Source organism: Anser brachyrhynchus, assembly GCF_964034855.1.
Source record: "Anser brachyrhynchus genome assembly, chromosome: 17".
NCBI lineage: Eukaryota > Metazoa > Chordata > Aves > Anseriformes > Anatidae > Anser > Anser brachyrhynchus.
Window position 1 is genome coordinate 3,308,807 of NC_137710.1, and position 16,099 is coordinate 3,324,905.

At 55.0% G+C, this 16,099-nt stretch overlaps 1 protein-coding gene across 1 annotated transcript; it reads right to left on the reverse strand.

The window, feature by feature from the left end:
• Nucleotides 1-1,570: 1,570 nt before the first annotated feature.
• Nucleotides 1,571-15,578, reverse strand: ABCB9 (ATP binding cassette subfamily B member 9). Its single transcript, XM_080559497.1, has 12 exons — nucleotides 15,511-15,578; nucleotides 13,447-14,131; nucleotides 12,974-13,088; nucleotides 12,436-12,566; nucleotides 10,866-11,071; nucleotides 10,118-10,315; nucleotides 8,392-8,520; nucleotides 7,245-7,433; nucleotides 6,486-6,659; nucleotides 4,962-5,121; nucleotides 4,366-4,502; nucleotides 1,571-3,327 (listed from the first exon to the last, which is right to left on the reverse strand). The coding sequence occupies exons 2-12, from the start codon at nucleotides 14,051-14,053 to the stop codon at nucleotides 2,989-2,991; spliced, it is 2,385 nt and encodes a 794-aa protein (XP_080415623.1). The 5' UTR covers nucleotides 14,054-14,131; nucleotides 15,511-15,578; the 3' UTR covers nucleotides 1,571-2,988.
• Between the last annotated feature and the right edge of the window lie 521 nt (nucleotides 15,579-16,099).

The following is a 16,099-nucleotide window of genomic DNA, read 5'->3' on the forward strand; positions in this document are numbered from 1 at the left end:
AATTTAGCTTTCCAAGGAAGTCTTTACGAGTTCAGGCACTCGGTTCCCACCCAAGGTTTCTTCTTCGGCTCCCTTGGGAGATCCAGGCTGTGCACGAAAGAGAGCAAGAGGTCTGAAAAGAATGCTTTCAGCTGGACCAGACATGACACTCCTCGTGAAAACAGATTGAAAAATGCTGAGCAAGCAGCTTCTGCTTACATGGAACTGCAGATGAATGCAGCACCCCCGTAAGGTAGGGGAGTCCCATCAGAAAAAGAAGTCATAGCTGGAATGATTTTGTAAAGCAAGATTTTCTCTGCAGTTACAGGGTTTGTACAGGTTTGGGAACAGGGCCAGCAGAAATGCCTGTATTAGATTAGTGTTGCTGGAGCCCTGGTGGTATGTGGAGCTCCCACCACGCTTCCAGGCCCTAAGAAAACCCGTACAGCTTTAGCCTTCCAGCAGATCCACTTGTCACGTGCCAACAGCACAATAAAAGGACTTGTTCAAGCCCCAAGATGTAAAGCTCAGTGGAAGAGTAGCCTCGAGTTATCTGGATGCAAAAGAGAGAATTCGGCACCTGTGGCAGTGAACAAAGGCAGGCCCTGTTATCAGCTTGGCCTGGTGCCACCACAGAGACAATCTGCCCATTCCAATTCCTATTTCAATTGAAGCTTTTTGGACCCGAACTGGGAGTACAATGCTGGGATTATCATCACAACAAGCTCGGAAAGCAGGGCTCCCTTCCCCAAATTCACTGTAGCCTTTGCAATAAAACTAATCCATGCGTATCCTCAGATTCTCCTTAGTGCAGCACTGCCTGGGAGGGCACATACATCAGGATCTAATTCTCTTTTCTGCCACCTCACGTAATAATGAGCATTGTCCTAACAGCACTTCCCAGGGTGTTGGCTTCCCTAATTCCCAGGTTACCTTAATTTATTTTTTTTTCCTTCCAGTTTTTCAATTAAGCAGCAATCAATTCCACTTCTACAATCCACTGGCCGTGTTCTGCTCAGTCGTTGATAAAAACGCAGAATTAATCGCTTGCCCTCCAGCACTAGGTGGAACCCCCAACCTCTTCACACCCGCAGTGAATATTGTCATCAGGCAGGAACATACTGGCCATTTACTGAAATGATGAGGGGGAATGATTTCAGTGAGCTTTTGCAGCGTGATAAAGGTTTCCCAAGTGGAGGAAGGTAAGACAAAGAGAGCTCTCTTCCTTCCGAGGCACAGATTTGTATCCTATCATGAAAGCAAGCAGCTGAAAAGACTCCAGCCACGAAGCCCTGTGCTTTGAGAACGGGTCAGACTGCCTGTCCTTTTGTGTGAGACTGACTACCAGATGGGATCCGGGATGAAAACAAGTTCTTAAACAGGCTATACCTAGTGCTATGGTTCACGGTCATTATCAGATGCTGAAGGCATTTACATACCTCATTCTCTGCAGGTTTCTTGTTATTCCCCATGAGGGAACCAGAACATGTGTGGTACGCAGCTGTATCCATCCATCATCTCAGATGAACATTACCTTGAAAACCCAGATGTTCTGAATGCAAAGAACACCCCCCACTAGACTGGCTCAATGTTGAGTGGCAGAGGTAGTATTTTATTTTTTTTTTTTGAGCATCCCTCCTCAAGGACACTAAAGAGTTTGTAAAACATCACTGAACGAAAACAAAACAGTGCCAACAACAAAACTGCAAAACTGCCAAAAAGTAAAACACAGCAGCATTCAAATATTGAGAAACATGAGAGCTAAAGTGCTTGAGATCATTTCTTAACTATGCACAGTCTGAATCAGTCTTTCCCACATAAAATCCAATGCTATTTTTCAATAGCATCTGCCTGGCTGCATAGGTTTCTTCACCAATCTATGGCAGCATAACACTACTAAGCCAGAGCCATCACACAAAAGGACTAGGAGCAACATCTTTCTTTCTTTCCCTCTTACTAAAAGTTAATAAATAGTACTCAAAGAAACACATTTCACAGTTCAGGCAGCGGAAGTTTGACTTCCAGGAAAGTGACTGTACGGATTTCCCATGCAGTGAAATCACTTGCATTGCCTGAAGCTGAACAAAGCTTTGGTGGGTTTTATAAAGTGCTGTCTTTTAGTATTTTATGCCTGTCTTTAGTAGTGTTTTTTCAAACCAGCACCGGGGTTGTGAGTTTAAAAAAATACTGAAATAACAGACTGAATTTCAGTGGACACTGGAGCCAGACAGACATTGTACAGTGCACACAGAAATATAATTAAAAAAATCCCTAACCCAATTATGGTAAAACTCTTCGTCCTTAAAAAGAAAACCAAACACCCACCAAGCACCAAGAGTAAATCTGAAAGCAACACCTGCCTCCTGGTCCCCTGGCTCATTCCAGGAAGGATGATTACTACGTGAAACAAGCTCAGCAGCAATGGTTGTGAGCCTGAGCCTGCAGGCACTCAGTGCAAAACTCTCCCAGCATTCAGCCCCATGGAAGCGATCCCATTTTCACCGAAGCCGAAGGGAGCTCCCTACAGACTTCAGCAGACTTTGGACTGACCCCATAGATTGACAGCAGGAGCAGGACCTTGTTTTACAGTCGCTGCTTTTCTACCCAGCCAAGAAAGCCACCCCCTGAAATTCCTGGAGGGGTTTTCAACCTTCCCCTCCATGCATGCATTTAACATCCAGTACAGTTAATAGCAGTTACACATGCATATCAATGGGAGAAAAGTCCCAGTCGAGAGGAATTACTGGTAGTAAGAAAAGAAACCCAGTAGAAATGCTGAGAATTGCTAAAGACCCAACTCCCCGATCGGTTTCCCTGTTTAACCAGCAGGCGTCCGCCCACCGGGCTGTACTGCAGGAAGCTCTATAAGTGTGTGGTTTTGTGTGCACGGGTGCGTGGCGCACGCGGGACGGGCGAGCGGGCGGCGTTGTGCGGCGTGCCGGCCTGTCGGCAAGCTGCCTTCTGCCTCGGCATCCCAGCAAGCGTCTCGAGCGCCGGCCCTCGCCGCTCTCACTTGTGAGCTGTGTTGTTATAATCGTCCTGCGCCGCGGCCGGGAGGGAATGGTCTATCCTGAACTCTTCCTCCAGCCCGCTGGGCGCCTTCGCTGAATCCCCCCGGGCTTCGGGTTGGTGGCCGCCCGTGCCGCCCGCCTCGAGCCCCAGGATCTGTCTCTGCACCAGCTTGGAATAAAGACCTCCTTCTTCCATCAGCTCCTTGTGCGAGCCCTGCTGCACCACGCGGCCCTTGTCCAGCACAATGATGTTGTGTGCCTTCTCCACAGTGCTCAGCCTGTGAGCTATGACGAGCACTGTGTGGTTCTGCAAGTCGCCGTAAATCGCCTGCTGAATCTGCGCGGGAGGAAAAGCTATTAGTGCACGAGCATCGCTGGCACCGCTTTGGGAGGGGAGAAGAGCAGCTTTGTGGCTCTGTGTTAAGAAATCTCTGGGCAGGAGGTTTGCTCTCCTCTGGCTACGCAGAGGACACGAGAGCAGGACTTCCTGTAGCACTACCAGCACCGGCATGTCCATCCTGGCTCTCACTGCCTAGCCACAAATCCTCTCAGTCCAGCCAGCTCACGGATGCGGTATGCATCCATCCACTGCCAGGAAAGGGCTAGGGTGGTTAAATGACAGGTCTGCTCTTGCAAGCTGGGCTCTTGTTAGAGCTGGGATGCAAATAAAGGCCACGCAGCGTTGGCACAGACTGCGGGAAGCTGGTACCTGGGAAATGCAGCTGCTCAGAGAGGTGGGGCTGTTTCCTGGGAGGATAACAAGGCAAACCAAGAGAGCTGTTTTCCAGCCAAGAGACGGACGAAGGCACTAAGATCTGAAGGCAGGCAGATGGCCACCGGGCACACATCAAATTGACACCCCCAGCTATCCAAAACCAGCCCCAGGATGGCATCAGATACCGCGGGTGATGCTGAGGGTAGTGCCCAGGCCTCAGCCCACGAGCTGCCCCACAGGGTCAGACTGCTCCACACCGTGGGCCGGCAGTGCTCATCCTCCAGCGCCAGGAGACCCACCCTCACACCAGCATTTTGACCTAGCTTTTCCTTGTGAGGATGAACCAGGCAGGCCAAACTCTGCTGCTGGTAGAGCCGTTTGGTTCTCACATCCCAGCCAGATAAACCACGGCACGGCTCACAGAGAGCCCAGGGCCTTTCCTGCAGGTATGGCTGGTTCGGTGCCTCGGCTGGGATTTCAGCTCGGGTAGTCCTACCCTGCCTACTGCAGAACCATTTTTTGAGTCTTCCTCTGTGTCTTGTGCTAAAAGGCTGCACGGTGTCGCTGTATGCCAGCTAACACTTTGCACGCTTCAGTGACTGGCAGGGATCCCGACCTGACTGGGCCTGGCAGGCCCCGACACCCGGGTCACCCACTCACCGCGTGTTCGCTCTCTGCGTCCAGCGCGCTCGTGGCTTCGTCCAGGATCAGGATGGGGGGGGTTCGGATCAAGGCCCTGGCAATAGCCACCCTCTGCTTCTGGCCACCCGACAGCTGAGCTCCTTTTTCGCCTGCCTCTGTTGGATCAAGAGGGAGAAGAAGGGGGCAAAATAAAAATCAGGAGCTGCCACCAAGTTCAGCGCCCAGCCAACAGCACCAGGACGGTGGCATGCTTTGAAGCAAAGACCGGGTAAATGCTACAGCTCCTGCTCACTTGGCAGAGCAGTTTAAATGTATTAAACACCCACAAGGTTGCAGCCCTTCCCTCCAGCAGCAAGTTCTCCAAGTCCCAGGGTGTGAGGGACTGATGCTCATGGAAACAACCAAAGGAGGAAGTCCCCGAACCTGGGAGATCATCCAGGTCCCAGCTTCCCTCTTGCCCTGACCCACGTGGCTGCGTTGCTGCTGTCTGCCCCTAGAAGATGGGCTCCGGAAGCTCTGAAACCGAGGCAGCAGTGAGAAGCTGCACCCTCTCTGCCTTCTCATGGTTCCCTAGGCACAAAACAGTGTCAGTGCGAACAGAGGGATGTCAGTACCTGTGTGGTAGCCGTCCTGTAGCTCCGTGATGAAGGCATGTGCGTTAGCCTTCTGGGCAGCCTGAACAACCGACTCGAAGGAGGCCGAAGCTAAGCCGTAGGAAATATTATCAGCAATGGAGCGAGCAAACAGCACTGGCTCTTGGCTCACCAAGGAGATCTGCAGAGAGGAAGGGAAGAGCAGGCAGTTGGAGCCGGAGACACAACGTCTGACATCTCAGATCATCAGCATCTGTTCCTGCCAGGTAAGAACTTGAGCGGGCAGAGCCCCGCCATTAAACTGAGACACAGAAATGCCTCAACGTGAGCTTCCAGCAACGCTGGTACTGACAGGGTGCAGGGAGGCTGTTGCATAGGAAAGAAAACGCATGCAGTGCTGGTATGTTGGCACCTGGGATGGGCACCCCCTGTCTAGGACCCTGCTGTGGTTTTGCTCCAGGCCCATCATTCCCAGCACTGTCTGCTCTTCCCAGTATGGGAAACCAGTTGCTGGGACGAGGCAAGCTGGACAGACCTTCTCCCAAAGTCTTGCTAATTTCCCGTTCAAGGCTAGTTGTCACAAATGGCCCCTGTGAATAAGCCCTCCTGCGTCTTTTAATCCAAAATTAGGAAGTTCTGGACATAGCTGATGCAATTCCTTAATTGCTTAGCAACGGTCTCCCTGCCCTACTGTACAGCCATCGCTGTTCACTCTCAAATTCAGCCTTTGTTAAACAGTCTATATTGAAATAAATTGAACCCTCCAAATTATTGCTCAGAACAGGACGTGAAGAGAGCCAGCAGGATACGGTCATATTTTAATTGACTTCTCCCCATGCTCCTAACACCACACCAGGCCTGCTAAGCTGAAAGACTTGCTTGTCTTTTAGTTTTCACTCAGTATAGGCAGGGAATGTAAATTAGTCACACTGACTTTGGCTTTCCAGCCTGCTTCTGATCAATTGTTTTCAGGTTTTCCTGCTGACTCGCGAGGCCATTCACTCTGGGGGCAAACAAAGCGGGCAGTTACTTGCAGAGGAGATGGAGACTGATCTGTGCTGACACGCAGACAAGAGCCAAGGGGCCCGAACCCCTCTGCTGGGCAAAGCACCCAGCCCCTCCACTGCTCCCACTGCTGCTGCTGGCATCTCGAGCAGTTTAAATCCCAAAATCTCATCTGAGAATTACTTTAAGATCTTAAGGTAGAACACGCTGGAGGACTGTAAAACACTTTTTCCAAACTCAGCTTAGACTGTAATTAATCAAACAATGAAAACTGTATTTCTAATGGGTTGGCCAAACAAATACAAAACAAAACATGTTGCTTGTTCTGGTTTTGGAAGACTTCCCCCTCCGCACAAACCGATCACCGCCCCTTTCCCTTCTGCCCCAACAAATTATCTAAATTTGTTTCCTGGACCACCTCCAGCTTTCCGGACATTTTGGAGGTTGCCAGCTCAAATCCACAGCCACATGCAACACTGCCATCCATCCCCTCCGACCACGGCAGGCGCTAGCTAGAATACACGTAGCAGTCGCTCGTACCACTGAGTGCAGGTACTTGTGATCGTACATGTTAATGGGACGCCCGTCGAGCAGCACCTGCCCGTCTTGCAGAGGGTAGAAGTTCTCCAGGATGTTGACGCAGGAGCTCTTCCCGCTGCCTGATGGGCCCACCAGCGCCGTCACTTTGCCGGGGTGCAGGGTGAAGGACACGTTCTGCAACATGGATGGGAGATTGTGGTTAGGTGCTGGCCTTCACCGGGGACCTGGGGCAGTGTGCAGGGGATTTAGCCAAATTGCGGCCCCCCACCTCAATGGCGAGCTGCTTCAGCCATCTCGCCTGCAAAAGACTAGCTGTTTGCTCCTCCTCCCAGCTCCCTTCCTCCGAGGAAGCAAGAAGCCTGCAAACTCGCTTTGAATTTGCCTGCTTGCGTGGCAGGACCTCCAAAAACTGCACGGCTTTGCTGTCTCGCCCTGCCCTGTGACCCCAGCCCCTTTCTCACATGGAAGCAGCCTGAGACAACTTGGCACAAAGCCCTGTACCATGCTGACGTGTTCAATGTCTGAGCTGGGAAAAAGGGTTTTATTAATAAAACTCTTTCCCTATAAGGAAAGCCAGCCCTAGACACCCACTGTTCATTATAATCTGTTTGCCAGCATGCCACTGAGCCTGCCTTTATGCATCTCCAGAAGGGCAGCTGACCTTCCCTGTGGGCTGGGGATCAGTTATTGTCGTGACAAAAGAATATCGTGATAGGAATATCCTCCTGATGGGGAGCTCTCCGCACTGGTGGGGCTCACCTGGAGGACCTGCGTGGCGGAGCGAGTGCGGTAGGAAAACGTCACGTTTCTGAACTCCACCTTCCCATCCACGTGGTCCGGGACCAGCGACCCGTCGTTCACCATCGTTGGCTTGCGGTCGATGAACTCGAACACCTTCTCAGCAGCTCCCACTCCCTGCATCAGGCCGCTGTAGACGGAGCCCACGGACTGGAAGGGAAGAGGCAACGATGAAACCCTCTCACGTGATGGAAACAGCAATCACGGCCGCTCGTAAGGAGAGCGGTCAAAGCGTTTCCAAATCTACCGTCTGACGTTAACTGGAGGCAGGCAGAGAAAGCAAGCTCTTACCGCCACCCAAGGTATATTTCTCTCTGGAATAACTCCCCATCACGCTGGCCCTTCTCACTGTTAAACCCAGAATTGCCGAACAGCCTGTAGTGCAACTGCCCCTCCCATTGGAGGAAAAAAAACCCAAACCATACGAAACACACACCGAAACCATAGCCTGGAAACACCACCAGAGCCCGCAGTTATCAGCGCAGATGGTGAGAGCTGGGTGAGCTGTCTCCAGCTCTGCTCTGTCACTGAAGCACCGCTGAAACCAAGCTTGGCTGCGAGGAAACCTGGACTTGCTAATTTCTGCCTCAATTAGCCAAACTGACACCTTGGCAAGGGGGAAGCAGCCCTGGGTGGGCTCCACCATCCCACCCACAATCCCAGCTTGCTAACGCGCTGCCAACGCAGCAGCTTGCAGCCTGTTCCAGGGAAGTTTTTTTTTTTTTTAAAATAATGTAATTAAGCTCTTAATGAACCCTGAAATTTAACAGGCAGCCACACAATCTCTGCATCCTTCATACCAGGAAACGTGCTTGGGAGACAGCCAGGACTCTCCTGTTCAGCGGGGCCAGCCCAAACCTTTTGGTGCTGATTGCCTTATTGGTGCTGAGCTCCTTTGGGTGCTTTCAGGAGCCAAGGCATTAGCAGAGGCCTTATTCAAGGGGCCAGAACGGGATGGGAGCGGGGAGCAGAGGACACACAGGTGGGCAAAGCCACCCGTGTGGTAAGGTAGGCAACACCAGGTCTAGTCCCGCAACTGCAGAGACTGGGAACATCTGAAAGACAAACATCACCTTGATACGGGGTGTCCCAGAGGGGTCGGGCTCACCTCCATGCAGTCTCCCAAGACGAACTCATAAATGATGAAGGATATCAGGTTTCCGCTTGTCATTTGCCCAGAGATCACGAGGTGCCCGCCGTAGTAAAGGATGCTGACCTGGACCACCAGGAGGGTCAGCTGAAAGCAAGCAAACACCCCCAGATCAGCAAGGATGACCGACGTTTTGGTGTCGCTGTGGTTACCCACACAACGGCCCACAGTTCAGGAGCTGACATTTATTCTTTGAGCCCCAAACCAAGCATCCTTGACACTGCATGGCTGACAGCAGTGAGGATGGATATGAAAAGGGAAAAACAACTCCGGTACCTGGGATGGGATCTTTCAACAAAACAGGAGTCCAGAAGGGCAACAAGGAGGGAGAATTTATCTGAAATAACAGTGCCTCATCGATGTCTCTTGGACTAACATCCTCAAGGATAATAATCCATGCTCGAATTATCCAAGACATGCAGTCACCTCACCGCTAAAATAAACTGTTAAATGGCTGTGACACATTTTAATTTAGAGCACCAAACCAAGCCAAGAGTTAATGCACAAAATCCCTGCATATACAAGTCCCTGCAGCACAACCTCAGCTCTCGCTTGAGATCAGTGTGTGGGGGTGCCACCTACTCCGCAGAGACAGCTCAGCCCTGATGCGACAGATAACAGCCCCGTGCCTTTAGTCAGCCTGTTTCTTTCCACGCAATGCCCGGTGCTCTGCGCAACGTTTGCCACGCAGGCTGCTACAGGGTTACATGAACGTCCAGAGCCTTCCCAGGATCACAGGCGGTGGGCAGGGCTGCTGGCTATAAAGTCATGCAGAGGAAAATACTGAGAAAAAGTTCCTTTTCTCTCCGCCAAGATCTGACCTGAAGATCCCCAGTTTCCTCTGAGAAAGGCTCCGCTAGGTCTGTGCTAAATCTGTCAGCTTCTTTTTACGTGAGCCCCACAGGAGCAGTTTTGATGGTTTTGGACTCCTTTGACTCAGCGGGATCTGTTCTGACCCAGTTCTTGCCGCTGGCTTCACCTGGATGCGCAGGAACAATGCTAGAAATGCTCTGCTTTTGCTTCCAGCCTTGGGAACCCGCAAGCCTCCCACAGCTGTACGAGGGCGTCATACCTCAAAAAACCTTTCAGCAGCATCCCTGAACGAGCGTGGGTAAGGGCAGCCCGACGCGAGGGCTTTGCGCTGCCTTAGCAGCCGGTGCAGAAGCCCCGGACCATCTGGTCCCAAGCAATGAAAAAAACACTTTGCAAAAAAAAACAAAAACAAAAACCACAACAAAACAAAAAAATCAGCAGCCTCCCCTCGCCACTGCCCCCACACAGAAGATCTCTGTTTCTGAGCAGAGTCTCAACCTACGCAGCGGCTGCTTCCCGGCTGGAGCAGCCGGAGATGAGCTGGCACAGGCATGCAATGCAGCAGCCCGAAAACACGGGGTTTTCCACGACCTTGAGCAGTTATCAGTGATATTTTTATTTACAAGAGAAAGCAGGCTGTTCACCGGCATGATGCAATGCTGCCCTAAGGGGGAACGGAACGTATTTTTCATGAGTTCAAAAAAAAATAATAAAAAAATATCAAGAGATGGTGGTTTACTGGCAGCAGACACCAAGGCTGGGCTCATCCCACAAAGCTCCCTGAGAGCGTGGAGCAGCATGGACATCACACCACGCGTGGTTTGTCACCTGAAGTGATGTCCCCCGCCCGTCCCTAGTGCTGGTCACCTACCCCGCTGGACCACACGTAGTAGGTGTAAGCCAGGGCCTCGCGCTTGTTCAGTTTGTACACCTGCTGCAGCTTCTGCCAGTACACGTTGGCCTCTGCCTCCTCGTTTGCAAAGCTGCGGACGGTCTTCATGGCAGAGATGGTCTCCTCGGCGGTGTTGTTGGCCTTGGCCAGGGCATTCTGCACGTCCTTGGAGAGTTTCTGCACAGAGAAGAAGCAGAGGGAGCTCAACACACGCCCGGCTGCCTGTGGCACCTCTCTCAGGCTCAGGAGAGGGCACGGTGACATTTTCCAAGGCCACGGACCGAGCCAAGGCTGAGCACTGGGACGTATCCCCCGCCTTGGGACAGCGGGAGAATGTGGTGCAGGACTCGCATGGCCACAAGCCGTGGCATGAACCACGGGGGACAGCCCCTGGCATAGAAAGGGAGCTTGGGGCTAGGTTTAACCCTCCACCCGAGTTACTCCAAAGGGAGAGGACAGACAGCATGTATACGAGCAGGCACATATGGAACATCTCGTGGCCAAGCTACCTCTCCTGTCAGCTCCCGAGCACGAAGATAACAGCCAAACTTACGCTCATCTGCCCATGCAGGTGCCATGGTGCCTTCCTGCCCCCACTGCGGGCAGCAAAACTCCCAAATACCAATCCCTCCAGCTCCAAGGCCGCCCACAATCCCCACAACAGCTTCCCAAGGGGACCAGCCCAGCGTCATGGCACACGACAGCCACACCAGCCCCTCCTGCCTACCTTGTAGTACTTGCCGTAGACGTCGGACACCAGCATGATGATGGGGAAGCCCATGAAGGTGACGAGCGAGAGCTTCCACGAGAGGCTGAACATGAAGAAGATCACCCCCGTGGCCTTCACGACGTTGCGCAGGAAGATGTTGATGTTCTGGGAGACCAGGTCGCTCACGATGGTCGTGTCCGATGTCAGGCGGGAGATGACGTCCCCTGCAGGAACGAGGGGTTGGGGAAGGGAGAGGGGGGACACGTCACCACGGCAGGTCGCTGCCTGGCCGTGTCCCGTGTCCCGTGTCCCATGATGGGACCACACACAGAGGTCCTGGCAGATGGAGCTCCTCATCCAGCCCAGGGCCTGGCTGGGGGGCAGCCGAGCAGCATGGATGGGGATCCACAACAGCGGATGTGAAGCAAAGCGGAGGAGCTCAGACTGCTGGATGCACAAGGGACATGAAATGCATCCAAAAGCACAAACTACATCCTCGTGTCACTCGGGACATCTGCGGAACAAAGGGGACTGCCTCCGCACTGTACCCTGGAGGGCACCCCGTGGGCACACAGGCTGCCACGTGGGTGCATCGTGGGTGTTCACTGGGCTGAACACCCCTCTGGAGCTGTCACCCCAGCCCCCAGCTCATTTCTGAATGATGCCAGGAGCCCTCCACGAGCCTGCCAGGGACCGCTGGCACCTTTCCCCGCTGTCCTCGCAGGACCAGAAGCACTCCTGGCACAGCACGCCCCGCAGAGCACGAGGCAGCTTTGGGTTTAGCTGTGTGTCCTGCAGCCTGGAGGAGGCCCAAGTGACCTGGAGGATGTGGGTGCGGCAACTAAGGACAAAGCTCCTGCAGCGGAGACGAACATTAAGAGCCAGCAAACACCACCCTGCATTTCTAAGCACTTGGCCTGTCTTCGAGTGCAGCCAGGGCCGAATCCCCGTACTAAGCAACTGCTAGTCCAGGGTTACTGGATCCCACTTCCAATAACATCTCCAGTGTCCTCAGCTAGCAGGGCAGCTCGCAGCGATTGCTAAATACAGCGGTAACCTCAAAACTAAAAATATCGCCGGGAAGAAATTAAGTGTGGGAAAAGTTGCAGCCGACTGGGACCACGCCAGAATGACACAGCCGGGGACAGGACTGAGTGGCAAGCTGGGAAAGCCACAAGCAAGCACAGCAAGCTTTACGCGCCTGAGGTTTCCAGTGCCTGGAGCAGAGATGGAGGGCAGCTGTCAGTGGGAAGGGAGGTGCAGGAAGGGGAAAGGAGGTGTTTTGGGGATGAGATGGCCAGAGATGAATGTGTCAGCCCCGGGGCTGCTGGATGTCAGGTTGGTCAGTGGCAGAGTGACATCCTCAAGGTGCTGGGCAATCCTGACCTCATGGCAGGGAGGTACCCAAAAGGTTAAAAAAAAAAATAAAAAATAGAGCTTTCTATCCCCATTTCTAAACACGAGCACTTGGGTGCCACCTCCAGCTACTGACAGCTACTTGCCAGGAGGGCAAACCAAAGGGAAAAAATACCGTAGGCTGGGCCAGGATGGAGGGACTAGAGCAAACCCAGGGGAAAGGGGAACCCACCTGTGCGATTCTCATCAAAGAAACTCATCTCTTGGGACACCAGCGACCTGAAGAGGCAGTTGCGGAGGCGGATGTTCAGCCTTGCAAATATGAGCGTAAAAACGCCGCCCCGGATACCTGCGGCAAATGAGCTAATTGCAGATAAGAAACGTTATAGACCAGTGGACACGAAACCCACTCCTCAGCAACACAAACACACCAACGCCCACGCCAAGGGCTTGGGCATTGCTGTGCCGGTACTGTTTTCCACCCCGGGAAGTGGTGGTTTTACCAGCCCATGCCTCCACGGGGTGCTACCAGAAGGGGACGCTGGTCCTAACCCCAGTAATGACACCCGTCAGGACGGGACACGGTGCTGCCAGGACAGCCTTCCCTGGGGGGCCCGTCCCCTGTGCCTGCTCCTGCTCCCGCTCCCCCACCGTGGGCAGACGGATGAGGAGGGCTATGCGATGGCCTCCCCACCACCACCACGGCCTCGCAGCGCCGCGAAGCGCCGAGAAGCCAAAATGAATCCCTGGGCTCCAGCCCCCGCGATTACCTTCCTATGGCGAGCAGCGACATGACCAGCACCGCCGTGGAGAAGCGGTCCATGCTCTTCTGCACCACGATGCCGTCGATGGCCAGCCCCGTGTAATAGGGCAGGAAGGTCTCTCCTGCACAGGACCACAGGACAAGAGGTTACAGACCCACCACACACAGGACCAGCACGGAACCTGTAATCCCAACCACGAAGGCCCTTGGACAACCCCATCCCCACCATGGAGATACCCCTACCTCACATGAGATGTACCAGGAGGCACAGCCCCTAGTAGCGCACAGAGATGTCCCATTTCCCATTGCATTTTACCCTCCGCTGTGCATTTTGCCCCATTTAATTCTTCCCCCAGCCCATTTAGGAGGTGCCACCCATCTCAGGAGCAAGCCCAGGGTGCCGCTGAGCCCCATGCATGGCTCCTTCCCTCCCGACGAGGGGCAGAGCACCCCACGGCCCCCTCCAGCCCCTTCGCTCACCCAGCGCGGCCACGAGGAGGAAGAAGGAGGCGATGCCCAGGAAGAAGGCGTCCGGCTTGGTGTACGACAGCAGCTTGTGGATGGTGGGACCCGCCGCCTCCTCCCGCTTGTCCCGCGGGGCGTCGCAGCTCTCCTCCGCCTCGGTGCGGGACTCGGAGCCGGGCCCCAGCGCCTCGCGGGAGGACGTCACGCAGGCCAGCAGCTGCCACAGCCCGAAGGTGGCCACCAACGCCACGTAGGTCCAGGCAAAGAGCCCCCAGAACCAGGGGTCCTTGATGGTCCTGCGCACCTCCGAGTAGAGCAGCAGCTTCACCATCATGTAGATGCCCATGAGGAGGCAGACGACGGCGATGAAGGTCCGCGAGGCCCTGAGGCGCCGTGGGCCGTAGGCCGTGTTGGTGGCGACCCCGATGGCGGCCCCCAGCAGCACGCAGCTGCGGTAGAGGCAGCCCCCCCAGACGTCCAGCAGCGAGTTGAAGATGTTGAAGTGCCGCAGGTCCTGCAGGATGTCCCGGCCGCCCCGGCCGTGGGCGTAGAGCAGCGTGGTGACCGCCACATCGGCCCCGCTCAGCGCCAGCGTGCTGGCCACCGCCTTCCAGGCACGCATCCTCCCGGCCGGGCTGGGAGCCACCGAGGCGGTGGGGGGGACGGTCCTAGTGCAGGGAGGACATGGCCACGGTGTCCTCTGCGTGGGGTGAGAAGAAGGGGACGGGGTTGGTGTTCGCCACCGGGAGGTGGTGGGGAAAGGGGAGCAGGTTGCAAGTGCCTGTGGGGGAAGCCACGGCAGCCACCCAGCATCCTGACCCCAAACACCGCTCTCTGTTCCTTCGTCCCCTCCTCTTCCCCTCTATATACGCTCTGAGATATTTCATGGAATTGGAAGCCCAAATGAAGACAAATTCCCCCTCCCAGATGTCTCCATCCATCCTGAATCCTGAACCTGAAACCTCCCCTTGCATCTCGGTGGGAAACTTCATCCTCTCTTACTGTGAAGGCTCCAGGCCCACCCCGAGGTCCCAGCTGAATGATGCTGGGACACAGGCACAGGACCACAGGTCCAGGACATCTGTGCAGCCCTCAGGCCCTGCGCTACGGAACCGTGCAGATATTGAACCCAGGCATCTGGGATCTGAGGGTCCCTCCCTGCTTTTCCTAGGATGAAGCTGAAATCAACCACTCGATCAAAACCCTACCGAAACCTTATCAAAGCATAAAGGAGAGCAGCTCTGCTTTGTAACAGCTTCTCCTCTTAGAAAACCAACAAAAAAACCCGCATTATCTTCAAAAAAATGCATTATCAATGATGTCTTGAGGTCCCTTCCAACCCCTACAGTTCTGCGATTACAGCTCCAGCAGCCACAGCACCCTCCCAAATAACCCTTTGGGGCAACCCTCTGAACGTGCCGCATAAAATTCAGAGACACGCAATAAAAAAAAAATCACGAGGGAAAACTACAGAGCAGCTGGGAACCCACACCCGCATCCCACGGGAGAGGGAGGCTCCGAGGCGGGGACACCGCCCTTGCCGCCACGCGTGGCTCCGACCCCACGCGGGGATGCTTGGGACCGGCTCCGAAGTGACATAAAAAGCGGTAAAAAAAAATAAAATAAAATAAAAAAGCGGGACTTCCTTCCTTCCTGCCCACCTGGGCCATGCCCAGAGGTGCTGCGCTTCAGGAGGAGGCAGCGTGACCGATCCACGCGAAGGCAGCCCCGTGGAGCAAGGAAGGGCCGTACAAAGTCCCCTCGTGACGCGTGGGCACCGGGGCGTTGCGGGGTCCACGGAGAGCCCGGAGGGCTCTCCGTGGACCCCGCAACGCCCCGGTGCCCGTGGATGGAGCCTTGCCCCATCCCACCCCCCAGCATCCTCCCACCCCACCTACCCGCGCAACCCACGCAGGCAGCTTTTCCCCGCGCCGCACCCCCTTTTCCCACCAACCACCCCCTCCGCCCATCCCTCCGTGCTCCGGCCGTTCCGCAAAACCCCCCAAAACCGGCGCGGAGCCCCAAAAAACCCTCCCAAACCCCCCTCCCCCCCCCCGCCCCAACGCAGCGCGCCCCTACCTGCGGCGGCTCCGGCGCCGGCGCGCCCGCTGCGGGAGAAGGTCGCGGGTGGGCGGGGCTTAACCCAACAGGCCACGCCCACCTCCCCCTTAGCCACGCCCCCTCGCTGCGGCGCTTTCCCGCCGGCGCCACCGTGCGCCGGGAACGGGGGTGACCAAAGGGGGGGGGGGGCACCGGTGTCGCCCCCCAGCGTCACCCCCCCCCCGGTGTCCCCCAGCCCCGCACCGCCTTGGCCAGGGCAGCCTCAGGGTCCCCCCCCCCACACCCTGTAAAATTTCACAGAATTTATTTTCTTTGGGTAGGAAACGAGGGAAAAGATGGAAGGGCCCTAAACCACGCTTGGTGGGGTTTTAAATTAACCCCTAATAATTAGCCCCTACTACAAGTATTGCTGCGAGGGGTCCGTTTTCAAGAAATCCGGCTGATAAATGTTTTTGTCTTCGAGCCGGGACAAGCTCGTGCCATCCAGAGGGCTGCCAGCGCTCGGCCTCTTCCCCGCTCAGCACCCAGGTGGGTGACAAGGGACAGCCGGGTGCCCTGGGTCACCCGCGGTCAGGGGTCCCCGCGATGGACTTCAACAGGGTCTGCA